This window comes from Sorghum bicolor, chromosome 8, assembly GCF_000003195.3.
Source record: "Sorghum bicolor cultivar BTx623 chromosome 8, Sorghum_bicolor_NCBIv3, whole genome shotgun sequence".
NCBI lineage: Eukaryota > Viridiplantae > Streptophyta > Magnoliopsida > Poales > Poaceae > Sorghum > Sorghum bicolor.
The window spans coordinates 6,172,668-6,199,756 of NC_012877.2; the positions used below are offsets into that span (position 1 = coordinate 6,172,668).

A 27,089-nucleotide genomic window follows, 5' to 3' on the forward strand; every position below is an offset into this window, starting at 1 on the left:
TGCTTGTAGTAGGGGGTACAAGCAGGTTGCGAGAGAGGGCTAAGTCCTAGGTCTCGACTTAGTGGTGGACAGAGTGCTGGTCGCTGCTCTGTGGAAGAGTGTGTTGGGCGTGTGTGTGAACCTGATCCTACCTATGAGCCCTGGCTCCCCTTTTATAGCCTCAAGGGGAGACAGAGATTTACATGGGTAGATTTCCCTCTGCCGAGCGGAAGAGTCACAGTCCCGACCCTGTTGAAGCCTGTGCATCTTGTCCTTGAGGGATGGCTGTTTCTGTGGAGGGTTACCGAGCCCTGTAGGAGTCATGGGGGTCGGATCGCCAGTGCTGCTGAATATCGCGTCAATGGTGGGAAAAGACATCAAATAGTGGTGCTGATTAACCTCCCCCATTCCCTTTCCACTGTGAGGCGGTACGCCACAGTGAAAAAGGTAGGGTCACACAGCGAAAGAGGTGAGGCTGCAGTGCCCAGGGTGGTTGGAACAGTCGACACCCTTCCCTGCTGTGGTATGGGAGTCATCGCGCCTGTCACGTCGTGGGTACGGGCGCCGTGTGGTGGAAGTCTTGCTGCCCAGGTGGAGTGGGGTCCGGCGCCCGAGCCTAGAAGGGGTTGGGCGAGACGGAACTTGCGTCCGAGACCCTGAGGGGTCGGGCGAGTCGGAACTTGCGTCCGAGGCCCTAGGGGGTCGGGCGAGTCGGAACTTGCGTCCAAGGCCCTGAGGGGTCGGGCGAGTCGGAACTTGCGTCCGAGGCCCTGGAGGGTCGGGCGAGTCGAATGAGCTGGGGCCCGTACTCCGGTGATTGTGGTTAGTATGCTTTGTTTTTTGCGTTTTTTATTGCTCTGATCTGGGTATTCTTTTTATGATACCCAACAAGATCGTTTTTGCATTTCTAGATGCACAACTTTTATTATGTAATCACTTCATACTTGATCCTATTTAGGCTTCATTTGGAATGTGATTCCCCCCCCCCCCCCCCCCCAAATCTTACATTTTCCCTATCAAATTGAACTGATTCATATATAATTCTTGTATGGTTCATGTGAAATTTCTACATTCCAAATAAGCTTAGCATGAACACAAGTGTTAACTTGCATGGTTCATCAGGAACGTAGCCTGCATGGTTTGTGGATACAGCAGGCAGTCAGTTCCTGCCAATCTTGTAGAGATTTCATCATGAACAAGAATATTGGTGCAAAATATGTTCAGTCTGGCAACAATATTTATGTTCAGTCTAGCTACAATATATTGTTGAGAACCTGGCAGGAACTGGCTGCCTGCTGTAGAGAAACAAGCGCTGAATATTAAAATTGTAGATGAAATAATGCATACGACATTGGGAATAATTCACATGGACCTTCCATGACAGACAAAAGTGGCAGCGAGAAAAAGGCACATTCTGTTCAATGTACGTTTCCCTTTGATTTACCGATGTAAGAGATCTCTTCGATGCAATATATATAACCTTCCACATCCTTTGTATTGTCATTACACTAGTATTACATGTGTTTTACAACAGCACAGGCCAGCATGAGTTATGTGACTGCTTCTGGAGCCGAGTTACAGTAAGGAGTGTGCAAACAGATGAATCTAGTCGACATCAAGCACACGGAGGCAAATGCAATACCTATCAGCAGGCCAACAATGCTCTTCCGCATGTCCAACCGCAGTGAGCGCCTGAAGACACGGCCAAAGCTGGGGATTAGTGCCCCACATGCTATTACCATCCAGTAGTCAAGTCCATCATAGTCAATCTTTGCAAGGATTGCGCTGATGGCAGCGCTTGGTGCTGCAAACCCTGTCAAAGCAGCAGCTGCAAGGGCTCCACGCCAGCTATCTGTAGCACCATACACACAGCTTGCAGCAGCAGCACCCCGCGGAAGACCATGGAGGGAGGCTGGGAGAACCATGTAACGGCCAAGGCCATAAGCCTTGCGAGCCGCTACACCAAGTGCAAGCCCTTCTGCATATGCGTGAAGGAATACAGCACCACAAGCAAGGAGTGATTGTATTGTGAGGACACTAAGAGAGAGGCCAGAGGATGACGTGATCACATTTGCGGAAGATCTTTTGCGATTAAACACTCTAAGGATGCTTGATGTAGCAGCATGATAGACCAGGGAACCTCCAATGAGGAGGAAGAGGGTGGTAAAGAGACCCATTTTTGAGGACATTAGAAGCTGCACAGGTCTCCATGCCGCAAGACGGAAAGCAATACCAGATGCAACACCAGTAAGAAGAGGGTGTGGCATGCTGAAGCCAAGAGAGAATGTGACTAGTATAATTCCACCGATCAGTGGACCAAGTCCAAACACAAGTGATACTAAGAAGCCTGATGCATCTTCCGAGCTGCAGAATAAATCTCTACATCAGCAACAGTTCTTTTTTTAGCCCAATTAAGACCATCAGAATGTTAATAGCAAACTTACTTGTTGCCATCTGTAAATCCCAGAAGCACCGTACTTAATGTTTCCATGAAAGCAACAGCAAGTGTTCCAGCAGAAGCAACTTGAGATGGAGTTGCTTCCTGCATGTTACAGAGAAAATGTCAAAACTGCTTCCTCAAACAAATGCATCCACAGTTTTCTTAACTTAGGGTACTTACCTTAAAAGCATCAGGAAGAACCTCAGCTATAACAATCCATATCATGCATCCTGCTGCGAAACCAGTACAGAAGGGAAGCACCTTCTGGAATGCATCAGCACAAAGGAATGCAGGAACAGCAACAATTGGCTGGGTTTACAAAGGAAAACAAAGTAAAGAATGTCACTACTGAAACTGACAGACTGCAGTTGCATATGAGCAGATGAATTATGTATTCATAACACAAGAAATAAACTGCACATGTGGTCATAAATTTAGTACATGGCAATGCTTATACAAAATTAGCAGGAGCCAGGAAGGATAGGAAATTGCTGTTAGTGCCACTAAACTACTCATGTCACAGAAGAAACACCCATTGCACCTTGCAAATCATATTACTGTTAGTGCCACTAAATTGACTACCACTCTGATTTGAATAGCTAGAGAAGTTCATAAGAACCTCACAGGACAAAGCTCATCAATACAAAGCAAAGTAATAGCCTTAATCTTACACCACTTTACAAGTTAACCTGTCTATCTACACCCTACACCAAATCACCTTCTTGCACAAACAAGCACATGAGCATGAATAAACAGAATCACAGCCGCCAGGAGAAAGAAGAGAACATAGTTACTTTAAAAGTTCACAAAACAAAGGTTGATTTTTGTCGCTTCATAGTTGCAAAATTAATCAAGATAACTCAAAAGATGGTATACTTTTCATTATTGATTCAAGAATAAAGACAAAACATTGATGACATCATTTCATATTTCAACTCAGGAAATGAAGTTAAGAACTGCACCTGTGGTAAAGATGTAATGATACTCCATATCATTGCCTTTTGGGGGGACACCCCCCTAGATGCAAGAACCATGCTTACTGCTAAGCCTTCTGGTATGTTGTGCACTGCTATAGCTATAGTAACTAGAAGGCCCTGAGAGATCCCTTTTGAGCCAGCAAAGGAAACACCCACACCAGAGCCTTCTCCAAAAGAATGAAGAGTCATTATTCCAACAACAAGAATAACTTTACTTGCATCTGCACCTTTTATATCCAGCATGCTTACTTCTCCGTATTGCTCAAGAAACTGTGGACAGGGAAATAATATAAGTTATGTTATGAAAGATAAAAAAATATAACAAAACAAAGGAGAAGAGGTTAGCCCAAATAAACTGAAAGCGTAAGTACCAACTAAATTTGATATGATAATAAATAGACTTGAAATCCGAGTGTAATGTGGAATACATATTGTTGATCTGACCTAGCCATGCTCAAATTTTAAGTTTTAGGTAGACTAAGCCTGCACAATTCTTATAAGCATACATATGAGGGCAAGTATGTGTGTGTAGTCTTACATTATGTAATGTGGACAGTGCTCTCAAATACACCCATTTTATTTTTTTGCAGTTGCTAAATCAGCAACTGTTGACTCTGACGGCTGCAGGATTTTAATATGATTGCTAGCACCACTATGCTGACAAATATTATGAGTTTATGACATTAGTGGCCTTTTGAATGTCAATGGTATGTTTTGTTTAGCAACTGGTTGCATATCTAGACCTATAGGCATGGTTGACAATATTTCTCAACAAATCAGCGAACGGTACTTTCTGTCATGGCTTATCAGCCAAAGGAACAAGGCTGATAGCTAGTGTGTTGCAGCCTTGATTCTGTTTATCATTGAGAAGTGCATCAAATAATTATGCCATTGGTTCCAAACTTCAAAAATAAAATGAAGACTACTGAACAAACTTGTATGACATTCATGATTAGTCCCTTCAGGTTTAAAAAAGCCATTGAAATGTGGTTTCATACTTGCAATTCCAAGATGGTGAAATGGAACTCCTTGACATATATCAACAAAAAAATGAAGAGCAAGAATCCTTACGCACCTTCTTACAAAGCCAAATAAATATACCTCCACCGAGTATTCCAAACACAACCCAGCTCCCACTGCCATACACCTGCCCTTCCTGCACAAGATCAAAGCTGGCCGCCAGCATCACCCCAGCCGCCATCCCATTGCAGAGCCCCGCCCACTGCGCTTCGAGCTCCATGAAAAAGAAGGGCACAGCTCCCAGCCCCGTCGCCGCGGCCATGGCGAGCGTCGACCACGCGACGGTCGACACCGGCACCCTCCCCGCCTTGGCGGACCCATCCTCCACCACCTTCCTATGGGGCGCCTCCTGCACTAGCCGGACACTGCCAGGCTCAGTCTCGGCGACCGCCGCCGCGTCCCGGACCAGGACGACGACGACGAGCAGGCACGCTAGGATCGCCCCGGATCTTCTGTCCATGATTATTGACCCCTGACTTTTACCTGTCAGGGCAGCAGCGTGGGCGAGAGGGTCAGAGCAGCCGTGCTGTCGTCCGAGGAGTCGTCAGCGGAGCAACTTAATGGTCATGGCTTTCGCGTGGTGCTGGGAAGAGGCTACGCTCCAATCCAATCCCTGACACAGAAAAGAAAGAAAGAGAGTGCATTCAGCAATATTGTCTGTCTGTCTCTCCCTCCCTCTGCTCGCAGTTGAGGGACTGAGCGCAGAGACGCAAACGACGACCAGACAACTTTTTTGTTCCCTCAACAGTAAGAATGAGATCCGAGCGATTTTGGTAGGAAATAGGCTGGCATTACTGCGACAACACGCAGCTTGACGACCGGAATCGTGACCTGGTGAAGCGACCGGCCGGCGTCGAAAAAACAACACGGATCTGAGTACTCGTAGAACCAGAGAGAAGTAGGGCTTACCAGCCTAGGAAAGGGGGGGCGGTGGCGGAATCGAGTTCCCCCGATGGATCTGCGCCTCCGCCGCGGCGCTAGCAGAAGGGATGGCGAGAGGGAGAAGAAGCGGGCGGGGCCGGGCGGGGCGGGGCGGTGAGGTGAGGAGATCGGCTGGGGTGTGTGTGATGTGGCGGCCCGCCCGGGTGCGTGGTGCCTGCAGGCGAGGCGGATTTAGGGGGCCGGCGGGCGGCGCACGCGGATTCGAGGTCGCAGGAAACCGGCGGCCGACCCCGGGGGCGGGGGCGGGGGCGCGGGGGACGGTCACGAGCACGGCTTCACGGGACGGCAGGCACGCACGGGCCCCGGCTCACTTCACCGTTTGGGAGCGGAGCGGAGTGGAGGTGGAGCCCTCGAGTCGGGCGACCGCGATGATGCGGCAACGGGCGGGCGACGCGTCGACAGTCGGGTTCGCCCGTGCCGTGCCCGGTGCGCTCGATGGCGGTGTGCGCCATCCGCGTTTCCGATCCATGGACATGGACCTTTTTGTTTCCTGGGCAAGAGTGGCTTTACGTGCCTGGCCTGGCCATAGACTGGCGACCATTGGGACTGATGGTCATCGGCACGGCTGAATTGAAACATGCTCATCGGGTGTAACTTACTCTTATTTGTTCTCTATATGTATGTACAAAACATGCCAGGCTGAGGATTAGACATCGTTTGGTAAGCTATATACAAACCAATATAGTTATCTTGCATAAGCTCATGCGTAGAGTTAGGCCTTGTTTAGTTCTAAATTTTTTTTAGAAGCACTTTCGTTTCTATATGACAATTATTGTTTAATTATAGACTAACTAGGTTTAAAAGATTCATCTCGCGAATTAACAGACAAACTGCGTAATTAGTTTTTGTTTTCGTCTATATTCAATACTCCATTCATGTGTCCAAAGATTCGATGTGATAGGTAATCTTGAAAATTTTTGGGTTTTGGGAGTAACTAAACAAAGCCTTACCCTTTTATTTGTCATAGCATTTACCACCCTTCTTATGAGACGTTTGCACAAACACCTTACGTGCATGGTAGACGAGAATAGGCCTTTCATCCGCTGAGCGCTCGCTTGCCACATACGCGTCGAGGTGCCTAGGACGCTCGCGTTCCCGTACCTCCGCCTCACCTCCAAGCTCACACTGATGCCATGCCTAGCCCTGCCTCTCGACTTTGCTCGTGTTGACGGGCATGCATGTGGTCGAGCTACGCACAACCAAGATTTGCGACAACACTTGCGCTATGGCGCGTTAGCGAGCACGGCGATGGTCCAGCGTCAGATGGTCATCATCTCTGACACCATTCTCTTTTGCACGGCACACAAGTGGTATTGCGAGGAACACATAGGTGGTCTAAAATGTCTCCAACAAGGGCTGGCGAAAATGTCTCGTGGCATGCACATGCTGAGTACCCACTATCCTCATCGTCAAAAGTTATTCTCGAGATTCGTGACTATCTTCTCTCTCCATAGTATTCTCCTCTGATAACTTTTATTTTTAAACCGTATCCATCTGTATTTCCTTTTTTTCAATGGCACTGCTATGTGTAGGCCCATCCACGTGTGGGCAGCATCACATCTACTCCCTCTGCACACTGCTCACAACATCCTATCGCTTCCCATTTACATGCCCAGCAAGCAATTTTGGGAACATGGCGCAAGCAATGCTGGCGACAGAGAGGAGAGGTAGAATGGAGGAGAGAGAGAGAGAGATTGATTGATTGAGAAAGAGGAAGGGAATCAGAGAGAGAGAGATGGGGAAAATGTCAGCTAGGATTCCAACATTTGGGAGAATGTACTGGAAATAGTGTTGGTTGATTTGTTATGAGAAAAAAACACTATTGAATGGCTGATAGATTCGACTGATAAGCTCAAGCGAACAAGGTGGTCTGGATAGAAATCGAGGAAGAAACAAAGAAGAGAAAGAAGGGGGCCACTTTATATGGTGTAGAAGGGGCATAGCTAATGTATAGTACACATGTACACAATGTATAGGAGCAAGACACAATATAGAAATGAAGTTGCATAGTCAGTTGCACATATCTCGAGGTTGGCTAGACAGCTGGGATAGTACCTGCTCAGCATGTACAGACCAAAAAACCACATTCCTCGAAAAAGAACCTAAAGCTATTTCTGCTTCATATTATGATGATAGCCATGGCATGCCCCAGCAAGGCAACGCCACGACAATGCTCACAACGTGGGCGGGTGCGATGATGACAGTAGTCCCACCGTGAGGCGAAGATGCGAGCAAAAAACAAAAGCTGAGGGGTGTGAGCTGAGGTGACCCCATCCTCCATCTTGGACTCAAATGAGCTGAGCTTAGAAAAAAATAATTTTGTTTCTTGGGAGCTAGGCCACTAGCTTGTTGAGCCAAACAATCTAACATGCCCCACCTTTCCATATCTCATTCAGTTCTTGAAAAACTCCCATAATCTTAACATCTCGCATTTGGAGTATTTTGAAATGTTAAAAACCCACAATTTTTGCTCTGAGAGTTTGGTACCATAGCTGGATCCTCAAAGTCAAAGAAAAAGAATAACCCACAATATTTGATGAGTTTGGTACCATAGTTGGATCCTCAAAGTCAAAGAAAAAGAACGATCCACAATATTTGATGTGAAAAAAATCTAGTATTCCCTCCATCCCAAATTATAAGTCATTGCAAGAATCCTAAAGAGTCAAAATATCTTAAGTTTCCCCTTCTCCTTCCCGACTTCCTCTCCTTCCCGACTTCCTTTCCCGACATGTTTTGCTAGTAACATTTATAGTAACAACTGAGTATCATTAGATTTTTTTATTAATTATATTTTCATAACATAACTATTTGATGTCATAAATTTTTGTAATATTATTTATAATTTTGGTTAAACTTAAAATACTTTTACTTTCCAAAATTCTTAGAATTGACTCATGATTTAGGATAGAGGGAGTATATACACTAAACAGTAATGGTTTGAGTTAATTTCGTATTTAGCCCACTCACACATTCGGCCCATGTCCGGCCCCGCCTTATCCGTGGACCTTGGCCACTCCTTGCCAGCGTCCACCTCTTCCTTCGTCATGCTCGCTTGACGGCGTCAGGGAGGGAGACGGTGGCCGGCATGGATCGACCCGCTAGAGGACGATGGAATCGGCGTGGTGGCCGTGGGTTCGGGAGGCCAGGGCCGACCGGAGCGGCTGCGGGCTGGACCTCGTCCACTGGGACTACGAGGTCAACCCCCGATCTGGATCTGGACTTTGCTGCCGGAGAGCGCGGTACGCGGGGCGGCGGCTGTGGCTTCGGCGGGCGGCGCGGAGCTGGGGTCCAGATGCAGGGCGGCGGCCTCAGCAGGTTGGTGTGGCGACCTAAGGGTTCCCAGGCCTCCCCCACTGCGGAGTGCGACGCGGCGTCCTGCTCCGCCACGCTGGACAACGACGACCTCCTCGGCCAGATCCTGCTCCGCCTCCCGCCGCTGCCGTCCTCGCTCCCGCGCGCCGCCGCGGTCTGCAAGCGCTGGCGCCGCCTCGTCGCGGACCCCGGGTTCCTCGCCCGCTTCCGCGCACACCACGGGAAGGCACCCCTCCTCGGCTTCTTCTTCTACAACAGAGGCAAGATTGGCTTCACTCCCGTGCTGGATCCGCCGGATCCTACCCCTGCCGTGGATCGCTTCGCCCTGCGGCTTCCCAGGGGCAGTAATATCCATGGCTGCCGCCACGGCCGTGTCCTCATCGCCTACGGCAATAGTTTCCTGGTTTGGGACCCGGTTTCTGGCGATCAGTGCCACTTGCCCTACCCCTCGGCTTCCGGTGGCACCAAGTATGCCATCGATGCCACAATCATTTGTGCCGCCTCTGCCACCGAACAAGGTCATGTCCACGGTTCTTGCCACTCCAGCCCCTACCGGGTGGCGTTCCTAGGCAGCCATGGTGAACAAATTATCAGCTACGTTTACTCATCGGTTACTGGCACATGGGGCGATGCCATCTCAATGACGTCTCTGAAACCGTTTGACCCAGATGAATTCATTTCTTGCAATAATATCCTAGTTGGGAATTTCATTTACTGGCTCCTAAATGAAAGAACTATTTCCATACTTGAGTTTGATTTGGACAGGCAGAGCCTAGCTACAATAGAGGTACCGCCAGAAATGATTGACATTAACCCTGTTGTCCGTGAAGAGTCCGAATTTTTGATTGTGCCAGCAGAAGGTTGTGGGCTTGGCTTACTCATGATAGCAGGTTTCAGTGCTCGAATATGGAAGAGGAAGTACAGTTGTGATGGAAATGCTGGATGGGTGCTCATAGATACTATCAGACTAGATCATCATCTTCGACTCAAGCCGTGGGCACATACATTCCCCCCTGTGCTACTAGGGTTTGCTGAAGACCATAATGTGGTGTTTCTGTTGACTGGTGGCCGTGTTATTTTTATGGTCCATCTCGACTCATGGCAGTTTAAGAAACTTCCAGACAAAAAGATGTATCGCTTGTGCTACCCATTCACAAGTTTCTGCGCAGCAGGTAAATAGAATGCTTGTCCATCACATCAATAGTAAAAGTGAATTTGTTTTCCATGATTTGTTGATGAGTTGTCTTCACATTTTGATTATTATGCTAACAATTTGAACTTGTGTCCTATCAGCTGTTTCTTTAGCTATTGTGATGTTTCTGTTGTTTAATTGCGAGGTATCAAAATTCAAACTGTTTTGATCAGTTTATGCTATGGACATCCATCAACGAAATCTATGGATACAGAGAATATATATATATTTCCTTTAGGAATAGTAGGACTAAGTCCCTGTCTTAGATCGAATGCCAGCATTGATTACACTACTTTAGTTGCCCAATGGAGTATGCTGTAGTTCAATTTTTGTCAGCATTTAATACATAACAGGTGGAAATTGATGACTAGTCAATAGAAACTATCCTTGAACCAACCAATATTCAAATGAGCAAATCAGTTGACACATTAGAAACCCCAGTGCTATGCTAACTATTTCGTAGACTACTTTAATGATTTTGCTACCTCTTCTGTAACTATGAGATCACTCCACTGCCACCTCCTTATGCATCACAGCAGTGGTTCCTCGGATGACTGCTGATGAAGGATTGTAGGACCATCCCCTCTTTCACTGTTTGTTACATACTTTTGTGCTTGCTTGTAAATGAGAGTGCTGCCATGCACAAGTAATTGAAGGATGAATTGCTTTCCTTTCCTGTGCTGTGGATACTCTTTTTTACTAGCAAAGTAAAGAAATGGCCCTTATTTTTAACAAAGGAAATACCCATTTATAGAGGAGGAAATAACCATGATTATGAGCGCTGAGGTTGAAAGATCCAACCCTCACATGGATGATCTCTTGGTTTGGTGCTTTCAACTTGTGGGTTCGATCAGTTTCAACTTCCAACTTGTTTAAGAAATCGTCGCTGATAGATTATTCAATTCTTGAAAATTGTTATTTAAGTTTGAATTCAAAATTAGATATATCTACTTTCTAGTTCATAAAACACAAAGTCTATTATGGATGATTTGGTAAGCTAAACATTTCATCATGTTCCTTCTATAGGGCTAGGGCCATTGTCTCCCGTGACCTCGGTGCCACAAGTCATGAGTGCTATGGATTCATGGTCTCCCCTTGAAGCCATCAATGGTGAGCCAAATTCACTGGTTGAGGTTGGCATGGCAGATCGGTGGGATCCTATGATACTCGAAGCTTCTATCAATGCCACCTCTGTTCAGAACCAAAGGTTGTGATTGTGAGGCCACTTTTGGTAGGATTCGATTCCTGTCTCTGTTTATTTATGTCTGGTCGCAATAGTGTGTTTTTGTTATAGGTGTTGTGTTGGTCACGTAAGGGCTGTGTTTGATCTCATTTAGTCACTGTTTTTGGTCGTGTGGGATGTTTTCCGTAACTGCTTTGGTCATGTGAGGTCTGTAAGGTTGCATAGGGTCATTTTCTTGGTTATGTAAGGTTACATAAGGTTGTTCTGTTGGTCATGTATGTCTATTTTTGCCTTTCTTATCTCTTAATGCAATGACAGTATGACACACACATATTCAGATATTCTGCATGTTCTAGAAACTAAGTGTGGTTTACTGACTGTATTCTTTGTTCTGCAGGTGCCTAGAATTTTCTTCTGGTTGCCAAGATGCAGGAATGCCTTGTCGCATTGTTGGTTAGGTTCCTCATCTTGTATGCAGTTTGCTTGTGCATTATCCATATGGATATTGATTGTGCTTTGTGTTTAGTTAATGTGGCTTAACAAGATCAACAACCTAGTATAACAGGTGGTTCAGCCCTTCTTTGGCAATGCTGATGGCTGGAAACTTAGAATGACATTTGACATTAGACTTAGTAGCTCTTCAGATGCTTGAAGGCTTTGTATGTTGAATGCATTAATACACATTATCTGAAGGTACTTTATATTGAGAGAGCGCCTGTTGAGGATAAACTGAGTAAGAATTGTTGAATTGGTGCTGTATAAGACTTGCAAAGGTTCATGAAAGTGTTTTTTTATTTCTAGGAAAGGAACTTCTTATGATTCTCAATGGCGTCAGCCCATCATTTTTTTGAGCCATGGTGTTTGTATCAAATATATGTTGCTGTTGATGTTTGTGAATAATTCTGCACAACGGGTGATTGTAATTTCCTATGCAAGTAATGGCAACATATTTCAAATCTTCTGTACATATGCTCCCCTGGTTTATCCTGTCCGTGCATCGCAGCAAAAATTCTAAAAACGTCATCAAGTTCAGAAGAAATTTGGGATGAAGCCAGCAGTCTCCCAGCTGCTCGCACTGGGTCATCTTGCTTGGGTCGCACCCCCTCTCCTCCGGCGAGCGTGCCCCCTCCACCGTGAACGGCCCCTCTGGCGAGCTGGGGAGCGGTCCCCTGTCATGGTCATTGTGGGAGCAACCCCTGCTGGCCACACCTCCCTCCGTCGCGTCGTAGCATACTTCCTCCACCGTGGCACTGCGCCATAGCAGCAGCTCCCTCCGCTATGTGGCGCGCTTCCCTAGCCGCTGCCATGTCTATCCGCCTCCCTTGCCATGGACGTCCGCCTCCCCTGCCATGGTGAGCGTGGCCATGCACATCCGCCTCCCCTTCCGTGGCCCCTGCTGGCTGCACCTCCCTTCGCTCTCGGTCGCGCCAGAGTAGCCCGGCCACGCCTCCCTTTCGCGTGGGCGAGCTTCCCCAGCCGCTCGGGCGCGCTGCCCAGCCACACAACTGCCTTCCTCCACCGCGCAGACGAAATATGTGTGTGTAGGATGGGGAAGTAAGGTGCGAATCAATAACGTGTGAGTCCGTTGTGTCACTGTGTGTTGATATGCAATTGGGGTCCTTAGTTTGGGCGCTGCTGTTGGAGTGAAATAAATTTGTTGGGCCAACAAAAATAGAGAAAAGCATCCAAATTCAAAGTAGGGGACCTGATTTAGGTGCCCCTGCTTGAGTTCTCTAAGAGAATTCGTTGGAGATGTTCACTTCACGCAATAGCAGCCGATGTTTCTCTTGCAACACGAGGATTGTATACCTTGGATTACTCTGAGATAGTGAGGTTCATGTCATGTGCAGGATGGAATCTGGAGATACCTATGCCTAATCGACGAGAACGTAGGAGTGCGAAGTCCAGGTGCAGCATGATCTGGTTTCCCGGCATATGTTTGTGTGAATGTGAGGAAGAGGGAGAGCAGACTGCAAACGTGGTGACCAGAGATATGTTCGGCCTCTGAAACTTAGTTTTCATTATGCAAACATTTCGTTAAAGAATTTTTTTAACGGATTAGAATCCTTAAAAAAATGACAACAACTAACTTTCAAAAAGTTAGTCCAAATTGGTGTCGAATTTAGTACCACTATTCTTGTTCACAACGGCTACCTCTCCCGGGCACACTGGTTTTTGAGAACTACCAGAGAACTAGAGTGTACCAGTCCTGTATGCATGCCTAAACTCTTTGCTGTCGCCAAGTTAGCCGCTGAACGGCCGGTACACCTTGAGAGCGTCGATAACGTCGGCAATGGAGCCTGCTGCGGCGGCAATGGAGACAAGGAGACAGCTGATGCTGAGCGTCTGGAGGCAAATCCACTTGGTGCTTCCTCGTGCCACGCGGCGCTGGTTGATGTACATCTCGACGGGGAAGTAGACGGTGAGCGGCCAGAACGAGACGGCGCCGAGGAACCCCACCACGTCGCCGAAGAACGGCAGCAGCATGGCGACGACGGTGGTGACGCACACGAACGCCGACCGCCATGTCAGGCGGAAAAGGCTCAGGGCGAAGGGACCGACACGGAGCTCCCGGGAGATGAAGGCGCTGTCCGGCCAGGCCGCGGCGGCGCGGCGCTCGACGAACGCGAAGATGGGCTGGCAGAAGACCTGGTACGCGCCGACGAGGTGCACGACGATGGCGACGTTTGCGACGTCGAGCAGCCAGAAGGGCTCGTAGAAGCCGAAACCTGTCAGGAGGTTGTCCGGCGCGGCGTCGCCGAACGCCGCGTACCCCATGCACCCGCACAGCATGTAGAAGATGGTGGTCGTCGCCACGCTCAGACGCGTCGCCTTCTGCATCACCTTCGACTCCGACGGCGGCGGCGCCTTGATCGTGTCCTGTAAGAAGAAGAAACAGAGCAACGTTGATTATTAGGAACTGAGATCTGAGAAGTTTCTTGGTGAAGGAAACAGAGCAGAGCTCTGTGTAGGTCTTGATGCTTACTTGGATCTCGATGAGGATGTTGGAGAAGGAGTAGGCGAAGGCGATGTCGCCGAAGGCCTGCAGGCTGTGCCAGACCTTCTGTGTGGAGGTGACGCCGGCGCCGATGCTGATGCCGGTGAGGCTGCCCTTGAACCCACCATTAGCTGTGCAATAACAGTTGAAGCAACCGTTTAGTAAAGTAACTCAGCATCGAACTGACACCATGGATTAATATTTCTTCACAAACAGGGATTGGAGGACTCACAGATGGTCTGTGCGATGCCGAGGGAGAGTCCGATGGAAGAATAAGTGAATGACATGACGGCGGCGACGATGGAGAGCCACGAAATCTGATCGAAGTCCGGTATCTGCGAGAAGACGATCTGGACGGCGCCAAAGACGACCATGTACGGGATGCTGGAGCTCTTGCAGGGATCCTCATGTCCATGGGTGTGGAAGCAGCCAGCTCTCCTGATGGCCTTCATGCTGATGGACGACGCGATGGTGTAGCCAATGGCGACGCCGACGAGGTTGGCGTACTGGATGACGCCGCAGAGCGCGACCTTGGCGCCGCCGAGGTTGGAGCGGACGGCGTCCATGTAGGTGTAGTTGCGCTTCCCCGTCTCCGGGTCGCCGGTGCGGTAGCACTCGGCGAGCAGCGTGGCGGTGTAGTAGGTGACGAAGGCGAAGAGGAGCATGGCGGCGGGGCCGGCCACCCAGCCGAGCTGCGCGATGGCCCAGGCGAGGGACAGCACGCCGGAGCCGATGACGGCGGTGATGATGTGCGCGCTGGCCGTCCAGAACGTGCCGGCGCGGCGGGGACGGCCGTCGTCGTCCAGCCACGCCGCCTCCCCAGCGTTCCCGGCCTCCACCGTGACCTCCATCGGCGCCACGCGGTTGGTGGTGCCTTCATGTGCCGCCATTGGATCACTGGAGGTTGGCTAGCCAAGCTAGGCGGCGCTGCTCGTTGCTGCCGTGCCGGGCCGGGTGCTGGCCTGATCGAGACGAGAGCGATCGAGCTTGAGGAAGCGTGTGGTGGTGGTGCTTGGAACGGAGGGGAAGGAGGTGTCTATATATATATAGGAGGCGTTCGATCGGTCAGCGCTGGTGCCCACGTCGTGGGTTTCTTTTTGCAAATCCACTGATTTTTAGTTGATCATTTTCTATGTTTCTCGTTGGAGTTTCGCGTTGCCTTTTTTGGAGTTTCGCTGGTGTGCTCGGGAAATCATGAACGACGGGAGCAAAAACAAGAACTTATTTGTTTCAAAAAAGGGTGATTATATTATTTGTACCGGTTCGAGCGGCCAACTAAAGTTTCTCAAACTTTGACCACCGTCCTCCAACCGTACATGAAGAGCGCATGTACTATGCAGCAGTTGTTCAGAAGTCAATCAAAGGCGGCAATTTTTCCTTTGTATTTGGCTTCTTCATTTTATGGTCGTTTTGCACTGTACTACTTAATTACAGGCACTTAGCTTAATTATGCAAATAATAAGCGCCTTCCATCGGTTCAAGTAGCTAGTTGTTGATAGCTAAATATGGGCTAAACAAATTTACCCCAGAATTTCCAGCACAAACAGGCAAGCTATATAAGACTTTGAGACTTCGTCAAAATGAATAATGTGCTTCATCATTGTGTTCTACTCGTCGACACGATAAAAAAACCATATATGAAATCATCTAATTTGTAGTTAGATGAATAAAATATAATTTTGAAGATCATGTTGCTTGGCATGTATGTGAGGGACAGTGATACTGTTTCCACCGAATTTTTTATCCCTGCCAAGTGAGTGTGACGACAGACGACGATGCATATTCGTAACTGTCCTTACACATATCGCGGGCCCATGTACCTGACTTCGCCAACTCTGTCGATAGTCTATGTACTTGTATATGTACATGACTTTGCCAACTCTGATGATAGTCTTTGTACTTGTACCTATACAATTGACACAAACACAAAACCAATATACTCTACCTCTTTTTTTTTGCCATAATCTCTTCTAATCTTCATGTTGTTGTTCACTGTTTGATCGATCTGATGACCAAGGATGACATCTTAGGTTTGCTGGCCGACTTAGAATAACCTGTTGGTGTCCTTGCCCCGACACGGTGTCGGGCAAGAGCTTTGATGATTCTATTGCAAGTTTATCTGAAAACTAGCCGTACTTCCTCACGTAAGCACGGCAGTTACCCCTGCTTGTTTGTTTGTCAACACTTCATTATGGAAGCATGATAACTACTTCGTTGGGTGTTCCTAGCAAAACCGGAGAAAACAAACTAGGCCAATTCTCGAAATCGGCTAGGCCGGTTTTGGCATAATTGCATCGTCTCGGTTTTTTTTTCAGTCCGAGTGGTGTTTGGCAGATTTTTATGTCAACACTAGTATTAATTACTAGGAGAATACTCCGCGCGTTGCTGCGGGAGTTTCAGATAGTTTAAAAAGAAATTAGACTATTTATATTTATAGTTATATAAATAAATTTATCTTAAATTAATTTTGTTGAATAGTTTGACACATCAATATGAACAACTAAATGCATGTTAGTAGATGAAGAGATGACTTATCATAATTACATGTGCTAGTTGGCTATAATTGCAAGTTTTAGTGGATTGTTGATGTGGATAGTTTGTATGTTGAGAAAAACCTCTAGTGGGGTTTAGCTTTATAAGAATATAAGATTTCCATTACTCATAGCACCTTATGATAATTACTAGTAAGATGTAGTTATAACTAGAAAGCCTACATAAAATCTGTGCAGGAATCGATGGTGGCCGGTCACTCCAGCGGTCAACAGTTTCTGGACCGGCTATCTGATTTCTTGCCTGTGGTCTTATGCTGTACCTGACGAATGACGAGTGTAAGAGACGACGATGCATGTAGTCAACTGTCACCATGTTTAGGGCTTGTTTAGATGCAAAAACTTTTTGGATTTTGACACTGTAGTATTTTCGTTTTTATTTGATAAATATTGTCCAATTATGGAGTAACTAGGCTTAAAAGATTCGTCTCGCGATTTACAGACAAACTGTGTAATTAGTTTTTATTTTTATCTATATTTAGTACTCCATGCATACGCTGCAAGATTTGATGTGATGGGAAATCTTTTAAAGTTTTGGGTTTTTATGCATTAAACAAGGCCTTAAGCTCCCATGTTCGGCGTCGATCTGTCCTAACGCATATCACGGCCCCACATGGCGTCGATCTGTCCTAACGCATATCACGGCCCCACATGACTTTGCCAAAAACTCCGACGATAGTCTTTGTAGCTATACATATGAGTTGACCAATATGATATCTATCGGTCATATTTTTCCTCTGGTGTGTTCACATGCATACTTGTATAAGGCCTTGTTTAGTTTCTTGAAAATTTTGCAAAATTTTTCACATTCTCCGTCACATCGAATCTTTAAACGCATGCTGTAACACCCAAAATTTGATTTCGGATTAATAGGATTTAATTTGATTTAATTAAGTATTTTTGAGAGCATTTAAATTTAGCACTTAAATAATTTTGTGGAAAATAAAATTTATTATAAGTTTAGAAACATGAATGTGCATTCATGCTGAGACATATTTTATTTTGTGTTGATAAGTATTTGGTTTATATTTAATTGTCCTCAAAATCCTTTTTGAAAAAGGCTTTGAAAAAAAAAGAGAATAAAACAAAACAGAAAAGGAAATTGGAAATAGGAAAAAAAAGAGAAAGGAAGCCTCCCAGGCTGCAGCCCGAGCATCCCCCTTCCCCCTCGCCTCGGCCCAGTGCGGCCCAGGAAGCCCGCGCGCCGATTTTCCCCTCTCTTCTCTCTGGCCGACAGCCGGGCCCCGCCCTCTCTTTCGCTGACCTCCGGGGCCCGCGTGTCAGCGCGTCACCATCCCCTTCCTCGAGTCTGAGCAGGACCCGATTCCATGCCGAGCTCGATCCCAGGAAATCCGCGATTTGTTGTCAACTGCGCAAACCGAGACCCTATAAAGCCTGGTGCTCGCCCCCGCGACCCCCTCTTTGCTTCTAGTTGCCAAACCGTGCCCTAGCCGCTGTTTTTCTTGTGCTTTGGATCTCGCCGAGGCGAGCTCTCCTTCCTTGCCGCGAAACCAAGGCCTGCTTGTTTCTCGGCTAGAGTAGACCGTCTAGGTGAGTTCGCGAAGTGATTCTCCAACTCTCGGTGCTTTTCTTTCTAGAAACGGCGCTCGGAAACGGGAAGCCGGACGACGCCGGCGAGCTTCCGGACGGTGGCCATGGCGCCACCGAGCGACCTCCGGCCGGACGACGACCCTGCGTTCCGAAGGGCTGTTAGCCATCCAACCGAAGGCCTGCTAGCCATCCAACCGACGATCAACGGCCGAGATTAGAACTTACCTGTTCGCAGTGAATCTTCATAAAGAGTCCCCGGAAAGATTTGTTATTTACCCCGCGGTCCCTGGCGTCCTGGAACAGATTACGTTTCGTTGTGTTGAAAGCGTATTTACGTTCGGTTACGGCCAAATACGCTTTCGGTTATTTACAGCTTTGCCATCAATTTTATAATGCTCATAAAATATTTATCTTAACTCCGTTTTTGTCCATCCAAATTTCGTTAGATTCGTTTCAACGAGCTCTACATGTTAGAAATATTAGTTTACTGTTTTGAAACTTTTTAATTCTGCAGTAGCATTTAATTAATTATTACTCTATAGGAAATCTTAGAAAATTCATATCTTACTCGTTTTAATTCCGATTTTCGTGAACTTTACGTTTGTGTGATCGTAGCGCTGCGTAGAATATTTTGATAAACTTTTATATTTGTTTTACCACTGTTTGGTGTAATGTTCTAATTATACCTTGTTTGCTTTGTGTATGATTGTCTCCATTGGATTGCGTGTTGTTGATTGATGTTTGGGAATAGACGGTGAGCTGTACGTTGGTGATCAAGACCAAGCTTTTGAAGACCAGCGGGCTCAGGAGAGCTTTGGTCAAGGCAAGTATAACTTGGGATCATCCTTGTTACCTATTCACTATTAACTACATATATATATATATATATCATATGCATGCTATCACCTTGTCGACCTTAGCAAAATCATAGATGATTGTTACCTGTATTCCTTGCTACCTACTTGAAGTGCATTTGTTGTAGATGTGCTAGTGCTTGATATAATCCATGATCTTGTAAGATGATTAATAGCTATGCCATGAACATAAAAGAATGACACATATAACTGTATGAGATCTTGTCTGTAAGTGATCACCGGGACAACAGTGCAACCATGAGGGCTATAATGGCTCTGGCTTTAGCTCAGTATGAAGCACTTTTCTAGCTGGTTAGAGGTTACCCGAAAGGGCGGAGGGGCTGAACCGTTTTGGGTATAGTGTGGCCTCTGTCTGTATGAGTATAGGCTGCGAGTCATTGTGCCATCGGAAGGGGGGCTCTATATCTGCGCGCAAAGGAAACCTTGCGGCCCTAACTTGTTAGACGAACTTTTGAAAGGCTTCATAGTGATCCCTGCCGACCTCCCTAGGAAGGGGGTTAAGAGATTAGCTACCTCGGGCGAAAGGGTAAATCATGACTCATGGGTAAAGATGTACAACCTCTGCAGAGTGTAAAACTGGTATACTAGCCGTGCTCACGGTTATGAGCGGCCTTGGGGGTTCTTGCTGCGCCGACAATGAGCTTATCAAGTTGTTATGTTAATTTGATTATCGTTTATGCTATGAGATTAATTATGCTTACACTTGATCATGTGATTAGTGGATTATCTATGCTACCTTGGCATTTGCTATTTAATTATGAATATGCTATCCACTATTAAAAGCTAAATGCAGTCAAACCAGTGTCAGCTATTTGAGCCTCATGAACCCCTGGTTATACTTGTTGAGTACGATATGTGCTCACTCTTGCAATTTCCCAACACCTCAGGTTATGATAATGAAGATGACTGGGATGAGGATTATCGTTATGAGTACTAGGTTTGGAGTCAACCAGTCAACAGTGTCCCTGTGTGGAGCTTCCGTCGAGAGCGTTGTTTACTTTATGCTATCATTTTTGTATGAGACTATGTGATTCAATATATATTCCGCTATGTAATAAACACTGCAATGGTACATTTGAGATTTGTCTACTTATGTGTGCGACTATTCCTGGGGCACATATGAGTCTTTTATGCATCCTATTTTGTTCTTAAAATATGGGTGTGACAAATTGGTATCGGAGCTTTGTTGACTGTCGGACGCAAGCCTAGTTAGAAATTGGCCGTCATAAGGTTTTGAAATTGCTATAAAATCCTTGTTCTATAAACCTTGATATTTTCTTCTACATTATATCCTATTCATCTTCACCTTGTTGCTTATCTTAAAGACTTGTTCTCATCCCCACTCCTTGCTTTGAATATGCTTTTAGAACCTTCTCTTACCACCTGCTTACATAGTTGAAAGAGAATTTTAGGAATCTTTGCCCTTAATAGGAAGAGAACGATAGTACCGCAAGTTGAGTTAATGCTTGAAATGTGAACCTTTGATGCTTGGTTTGGTTTGTTATTATGCTTATGCTTGATTTGGATCTTTGTAATGAGTGCAATGATCTTGTGGATTTCCTCTACAATTTCATTTAGTTTATAGGCTTAAGGCATAAGGATTAATGAACTAAATAGTTGGGGTTGGTTAAAATTCTGTTTCTGTCCTTTGCTGTTTTATGGAGCAGTCTGCAATGAATCTGGTACATCTCAAAATCTGTTCATGCAATGTCCATCAAATTTTTCTGGGAACAAGTAGACTTCCATATCTTTCCAATGCCGCAAGAATGACCATATCATCGATTATGAGCTGAGAGTTATGACTGTTTCAAGTTGAGGTTTCTGCGCAGTCTGGAATTCTGGAACAGTTTCGGTTGTACCCAGTTTTTGGTTAACCTCACGTTGGAATCTGGTAATATGATCTAAATGAAAGTTGTAGACAATTTCTTTATATTTCCAACGGTGTACAGCATGTATCCTTTTGAATTCTGGAACTCGAGATATTACTGATTTTCTGATCTGCTGATGTTGGATGTTACCCAGAAAATTTCAGATTCGGTTAACTCTTGTAATTGTCATGTTGGACATTACTAAGATGTGTTTATATACCTTGGAATGCAGATGGCAGCAAGGGGAAGAGGCAGAGGCAGAGGCCGTGGCAATAGTGACAATGCCCCAATTACTGTGGAGGAACTTATGCAAACTCAGAATCAGATGATGCACGTCTTCATGCAACACCTACAACAACAACCTCCACCAACACCACCACCTGTTCATGTGGGAGATAAGCGGGGGAATTCATGAAGGGAAGACCTCCGGTATTTACACACTCAGCGGATCCCATGGAGGCAGATGATTGGTTACGTGCTGTGGAGAGGCAACTAAACATAGCACAGTGCAATGACTTAGAGAAGGTGTTGTATGCTTCTGGACAACTTCAGGGAGCAGCTCAGACCTGGTGGGAGTCATATCAAGCTGCTCATCCCAACAATGCTCCTCCTGTCACTTGGTTAGAATTTTGCAGAGACTTCCGAGCACGACACATCAATGAAGGAATGATGGAGCTCAAGCAGGAAGAATTCAGATCTCTTAGGATGGGTTCTATGTCTGTGGCTGAGTATCATGACATGTTTGAGCAGTTGGCTCGCTATGCTCCAAACGAAGTCAGAGAAGATGCTGACAAACAACGTCTCTTCATGAAAGGTCTTTACTATGAACTCAGATTGCAACTGGCTGGAAATACCTACCCTACATTCCAGGCTCTGGTGAACCGTGCCATTGTGTTGGATAACATGCGCAAAGGTCAGGATAAGAAGAGGAGGATGCTAGCACAAGGGTCTGGAGGCAACAACCGCCAACGTTTCAATTCTCAGCAGAGCAATCAACAGAGGTTCCAGGGACCAGTTAGTCAATGGGATCGCAACCAACAATCTCAGCGTAATCCTAATCATCAACAAAGTGGACAGCAGACTTCCCGCTCCGGAGATTCAAATGCCACCTCTATGAAGAGAAGTGCTCCCAATACCCCTACTAGGTGTTTTCGCTGTGGGAAAGAAGGTCATATGTCATATGATTGCCCGGAGAGATTCAACCAGCGGAACAACAATCAAAAGTCTAATTCTCATGGAGCAAAGGTGAACCATGTGGCTGCAGAGACAGTACAAGAGGGACCGGAGATTATGATGGGTACGTTCAGTATCAACTCTATTCCCGCTACAGTTTTATTTGATTCTGGAGCTTCGCATACATTCATATCACAAGCATTTGTTAGAGCTCATAGCATACCACTAGTTGCCCTGAAAACCCATATGCTAGTAAACTCACCGGGAGGGACTATACCAGTTTCATATTGTTGCCCCTCAGCAAGTCTTTCTTTAAGGGGGGTAGATTTCCCTGTTAGTCCCATGGTTATGAGAACCTCAGGCATAGATGTGATATTGGGTTTGGATTGGATGAAGAAATATGCTACGGAAATTAAGTGCAAGGAGAAAGTAGTAGTTGTGACCACACCCAAGGGAGAGAGAATCAGTGTGGACGTAGCAGTACAAGCTCCACCCACAGCCACAGTGAATCATTTAGAGGATGATGGTGTTGATCTTCAGGACTGTGTAGGGAATAAATTTTCAGATAAGTTACGAGGTATGTTACCTGGTTAGAGACATTGAAGTTGCTAGTACAATGGAATTGGTATTTAGAGACACAAGCAACTTGAAAAAAAAGAGAGAATGTTTGGAGGACATATCCACAGTGGTTTGTTTATGCACTGCTCAATCTCGAGGACGAGATTCTTTTAAGGGGGGTAGAATTTGTAACACCCAAAATTTGATTTCGGATTAATAGGATTTAATTTGATTTAATTAAGTATTTTTGAGAGCATTTAAATTTAGCACTTAAATAATTTTGTGGAAAATAAAATTTATTATAAGTTTAGAAACATGAATGTGCATTCATGCTGAGACATATTTTATTTTGTGTTGATAAGTATTTGGTTTATATTTAATTGTCCTCAAAATCCTTTTTGAAAAAGGCTTTGAAAAAAAAAGAGAATAAAACAAAACAGAAAAGGAAATTGGAAATAGGAAAAAAAAAAGAGAAAGGAAGCCTCCCAGGCTGCAGCCCGAGCATCCCCCTTCCCCCTCGCCTCGGCCCAGTGCGGCCCAGGAAGCCCGCGCGCCGATTTTCCCCTCTCTTCTCTCTGGCCGACAGCCGGGCCCCGCCCTCTCTTTCGCTGACCTCCGGGGCCCGCGTGTCAGCGCGTCACCATCCCCTTCCTCGAGTCTGAGCAGGACCCGATTCCATGCCGAGCTCGATCCCAGGAAATCCGCGATTTGTTGTCAACTGCGCAAACCGAGACCCTATAAAGCCTGGTGCTCGCCCCCGCGACCCCCTCTTTGCTTCTAGTTGCCAAACCGTGCCCTAGCCGCTGTTTTTCTTGTGCTTTGGATCTCGCCGAGGCGAGCTCTCCTTCCTTGCCGCGAAACCAAGGCCTGCTTGTTTCTCGGCTAGAGTAGACCGTCTAGGTGAGTTCGCGAAGTGATTCTCCAACTCTCGGTGCTTTTCTTTCTAGAAACGGCGCTCGGAAACGGGAAGCCGGACGACGCCGGCGAGCTTCCGGACGGTGGCCATGGCGCCACCGAGCGACCTCCGGCCGGACGACGACCCTGCGTTCCGAAGGGCTGTTAGCCATCCAACCGAAGGCCTGCTAGCCATCCAACCGACGATCAACGGCCGAGATTAGAACTTACCTGTTCGCAGTGAATCTTCATAAAGAGTCCCCGGAAAGATTTGTTATTTACCCCGCGGTCCCTGGCGTCCTGGAACAGATTACGTTTCGTTGTGTTGAAAGCGTATTTACGTTCGGTTACGGCCAAATACGCTTTCGGTTATTTACAGCTTTGCCATCAATTTTATAATGCTCATAAAATATTTATCTTAACTCCGTTTTTGTCCATCCAAATTTCGTTAGATTCGTTTCAACGAGCTCTACATGTTAGAAATATTAGTTTACTGTTTTGAAACTTTTTAATTCTGCAGTAGCATTTAATTAATTATTACTCTATAGGAAATCTTAGAAAATTCATATCTTACTCGTTTTAATTCCGATTTTCGTGAACTTTACGTTTGTGTGATCGTAGCGCTGCGTAGAATATTTTGATAAACTTTTATATTTGTTTTACCACTGTTTGGTGTAATGTTCTAATTATACCTTGTTTGCTTTGTGTATGATTGTCTCCATTGGATTGCGTGTTGTTGATTGATGTTTGGGAATAGACGGTGAGCTGTACGTTGGTGATCAAGACCAAGCTTTTGAAGACCAGCGGGCTCAGGAGAGCTTTGGTCAAGGCAAGTATAACTTGGGATCATCCTTGTTACCTATTCACTATTAACTACATATATATATATATATCATATGCATGCTATCACCTTGTCGACCTTAGCAAAATCATAGATGATTGTTACCTGTATTCCTTGCTACCTACTTGAAGTGCATTTGTTGTAGATGTGCTAGTGCTTGATATAATCCATGATCTTGTAAGATGATTAATAGCTATGCCATGAACATAAAAGAATGACACATATAACTGTATGAGATCTTGTCTGTAAGTGATCACCGGGACAACAGTGCAACCATGAGGGCTATAATGGCTCTGGCTTTAGCTCAGTATGAAGCACTTTTCTAGCTGGTTAGAGGTTACCCGAAAGGGCGGAGGGGCTGAACCGTTTTGGGTATAGTGTGGCCTCTGTCTGTATGAGTATAGGCTGCGAGTCATTGTGCCATCGGAAGGGGGGCTCTATATCTGCGCGCAAAGGAAACCTTGCGGCCCTAACTTGTTAGACGAACTTTTGAAAGGCTTCATAGTGATCCCTGCCGACCTCCCTAGGAAGGGGGTTAAGAGATTAGCTACCTCGGGCGAAAGGGTAAATCATGACTCATGGGTAAAGATGTACAACCTCTGCAGAGTGTAAAACTGGTATACTAGCCGTGCTCACGGTTATGAGCGGCCTTGGGGGTTCTTGCTGCGCCGACAATGAGCTTATCAAGTTGTTATGTTAATTTGATTATCGTTTATGCTATGAGATTAATTATGCTTACACTTGATCATGTGATTAGTGGATTATCTATGCTACCTTGGCATTTGCTATTTAATTATGAATATGCTATCCACTATTAAAAGCTAAATGCAGTCAAACCAGTGTCAGCTATTTGAGCCTCATGAACCCCTGGTTATACTTGTTGAGTACGATATGTGCTCACTCTTGCAATTTCCCAACACCTCAGGTTATGATAATGAAGATGACTGGGATGAGGATTATCGTTATGAGTACTAGGTTTGGAGTCAACCAGTCAACAGTGTCCCTGTGTGGAGCTTCCGTCGAGAGCGTTGTTTACTTTATGCTATCATTTTTGTATGAGACTATGTGATTCAATATATATTCCGCTATGTAATAAACACTGCAATGGTACATTTGAGATTTGTCTACTTATGTGTGCGACTATTCCTGGGGCACATATGAGTCTTTTATGCATCCTATTTTGTTCTTAAAATATGGGTGTGACACATGCATGAAGTATTAAATATAGACGAAAATAAAAACTAATTGTACAGTTTGGTCGGAATTGACGAGACGAATCTTTTGAGCCTGGTTAGTCCATAATTGGACAATATTTGTCAAATACAAACGAAAGTGCTACAGTGTCGATTTCCTAAAATTTTTCGGAACTAAACAAGGTCTAAGGCCTTGTTTAGTTCGTAAAATTTTTCAAGATTCCCCGTCACATCGAATTTTTAGTCAAATGCATAGAGCATTAAATATAGACAAAAATAAAAATAAATTACGCAGTTTATCTGTAATTTGTGAGATGAATCTTTTGAGCCTAGTTACTCCTTAATTGGACAAAGTTTGTCAAATAAAAATAAAAGTGCTACAGTAGACAAAACACAAAATTTTTAAGAACTAAACAAGGCCTAAGTGTAACAAATCATCATCTAGTGACAAAGCTAGAGTAAATTTGAGAGGTACACATGCCATATAGAGATATATATCTTAAATGTGTATATATAGAGAAATTTTAATCAAATTTAATTTTTTTCTTGGTGTGTGTGTGCGCCGGGGGGGGGGGGGGTGGGCAGGTGGTGGGAGGTGTGCGTTGCTTTTGCACCGACTAGCCAGAACTTAGTTTCGCCCTAATGGTCACCTACATATGAAGATTTGATAGGTTCTTTCATAATTAATAACGAACTGTAGAAGGTTAAACTAACCAAATTGTATGTAAGAACAAATATTGGTGCCCGCACTGTATAAAACAACTATAGCAAAGCTATAATGGCCGATATAGCTCTCACAAGTAGTATGCTTATATTGCATTGAACTGCTATGCTTATATTGCATTGAACTCTTGCAACGAGTCATTAATCTAGTGTTCATGTAAAAAACAAAAGGCCTCACTTCTTTTTTAGATAATGGATATAAAATCCGGCCTCTACATCCGAGGATGTACACAACCCAAAATTACAGAGTTTTAAATGAGATAAACAAAGAGAGCCAAAGTCCTATACATGGACCGGGACCCTAGTTTAAACAATATAAATGTTTCCATTCTTTATTGGATATCTCTAAAGCAATTACTTCTAATTTCTTGCTTATCTTCGAGAGCACGTCCTTGGCTGTCTCATCATGCTGCAGCTGAGCCCAAAAGCATAACCAGTACGCTCTCCAGAAAATTACCTGCATAATAGAGTTAGTTTTCACTTTATTAAAAACATAATCATTGCGGCATCTCCAGATAGCCCAAAGCAAAGCAGCCACCCCCATCCAAATCAAATCTCTAATCTTTTTATTTTGATTAGATAGCCAAGTACCAAACATGTGGCTGATTGATCTAGGTTGGGTCAAACTAGTAGCAAAGAAGATAAGCGTCCAAATCATTTTGGTAAAGGGACGGTCTAGGAATAAATGCTGAATAGTTTCATTCCCATTACAGCAAATGCACTTCTGACTCCCTTTCCAATTTTTTCTAGCAAGGTTGTCTTTGGTTAGGATGACACCCCTTTGCAGGAACCAAAGAAAAATTTTAATTTTTAGAGGTACC

The 27,089-nt window shown here is 45.4% G+C and overlaps 3 protein-coding genes across 4 annotated transcripts; 1 reads left to right on the top strand and 2 right to left on the bottom strand.

Annotated features, from left to right (window-relative positions):
• LOC8076308 (putative zinc transporter At3g08650) lies at nucleotides 1,375–5,809 on the bottom strand. Its single transcript, XM_002442877.2, has 6 exons — nucleotides 5,326–5,809; nucleotides 4,472–5,029; nucleotides 3,382–3,666; nucleotides 2,600–2,728; nucleotides 2,424–2,521; nucleotides 1,375–2,343 (listed from the first exon to the last, which is right to left on the bottom strand). Exons 2-6 carry the CDS (start codon nucleotides 4,874–4,876, stop codon nucleotides 1,530–1,532), a joined length of 1,731 nt encoding a protein of 576 aa, XP_002442922.1. The 5' UTR covers nucleotides 4,877–5,029; nucleotides 5,326–5,809; the 3' UTR covers nucleotides 1,375–1,529.
• LOC8076309 lies at nucleotides 8,353–11,918 on the top strand. Of its 2 annotated transcripts, none has more exons than XM_002441881.2 (3): nucleotides 8,353–9,842; nucleotides 10,889–11,093; nucleotides 11,443–11,918. In XM_002441881.2, the coding sequence occupies exons 1-2, from the start codon at nucleotides 8,444–8,446 to the stop codon at nucleotides 11,074–11,076; spliced, it is 1,587 nt and encodes a 528-aa protein (XP_002441926.2). In that variant the 5' UTR covers nucleotides 8,353–8,443; the 3' UTR covers nucleotides 11,077–11,093; nucleotides 11,443–11,918. The 2 variants fall into 2 exon arrangements, with proteins under 2 accessions (XP_002441926.2, XP_021302093.1); XM_021446418.1 differs by having other exon boundaries at nucleotides 10,889–11,069.
• Nucleotides 13,042–15,047, bottom strand: LOC8082760 (amino acid permease 3). The gene is made up of 3 exons (XM_002442878.2): nucleotides 14,276–15,047; nucleotides 14,032–14,174; nucleotides 13,042–13,925 (listed from the first exon to the last, which is right to left on the bottom strand). The coding sequence occupies exons 1-3, from the start codon at nucleotides 14,931–14,933 to the stop codon at nucleotides 13,290–13,292; spliced, it is 1,437 nt and encodes a 478-aa protein (XP_002442923.1). The 5' UTR covers nucleotides 14,934–15,047; the 3' UTR covers nucleotides 13,042–13,289.

What these genes read in the sequence shown, in the direction of transcription:
- LOC8076309 (XM_021446418.1), top strand. Translation starts at nt 8,444, where the DNA reads ATGGATCGACCCGCTAGAGGACGATGGAATCGGCGTGGTGGCCGTGGG. An exon ending in CACAAGTTTCTGCGCAGCAG is followed by an intron (nt 9,843 to 10,888) that starts GTAAATAGAATG and finishes TTCCTTCTATAG; the next exon opens with GGCTAGGGCCATTGTCTCCC. An exon ending in ACCTCTGTTCAGAACCAAAG is followed by an intron (nt 11,070 to 11,442) that starts GTTGTGATTGTG and finishes TTTGTTCTGCAG; the next exon opens with GTGCCTAGAATTTTCTTCTG.
- LOC8076308 (XM_002442877.2), bottom strand. Translation starts at nt 4,876, where the DNA reads ATGGACAGAAGATCCGGGGCGATCCTAGCGTGCCTGCTCGTCGTCGTC. An exon ending in TCATTACATCTTTACCACAG is followed by an intron (nt 2,729 to 3,381) that starts GTGCAGTTCTTA and finishes TTGTAAACCCAG; the next exon opens with CCAATTGTTGCTGTTCCTGC. An exon ending in GGATTTACAGATGGCAACAA is followed by an intron (nt 2,344 to 2,423) that starts GTAAGTTTGCTA and finishes TTTATTCTGCAG; the next exon opens with CTCGGAAGATGCATCAGGCT.
- LOC8082760 (XM_002442878.2), bottom strand. Translation starts at nt 14,933, where the DNA reads ATGGCGGCACATGAAGGCACCACCAACCGCGTGGCGCCGATGGAGGTC. An exon ending in CGGCATCGCACAGACCATCT is followed by an intron (nt 14,175 to 14,275) that starts GTGAGTCCTCCA and finishes GTTATTGCACAG; the next exon opens with CTAATGGTGGGTTCAAGGGC. An exon ending in ACATCCTCATCGAGATCCAA is followed by an intron (nt 13,926 to 14,031) that starts GTAAGCATCAAG and finishes TTCTTCTTACAG; the next exon opens with GACACGATCAAGGCGCCGCC.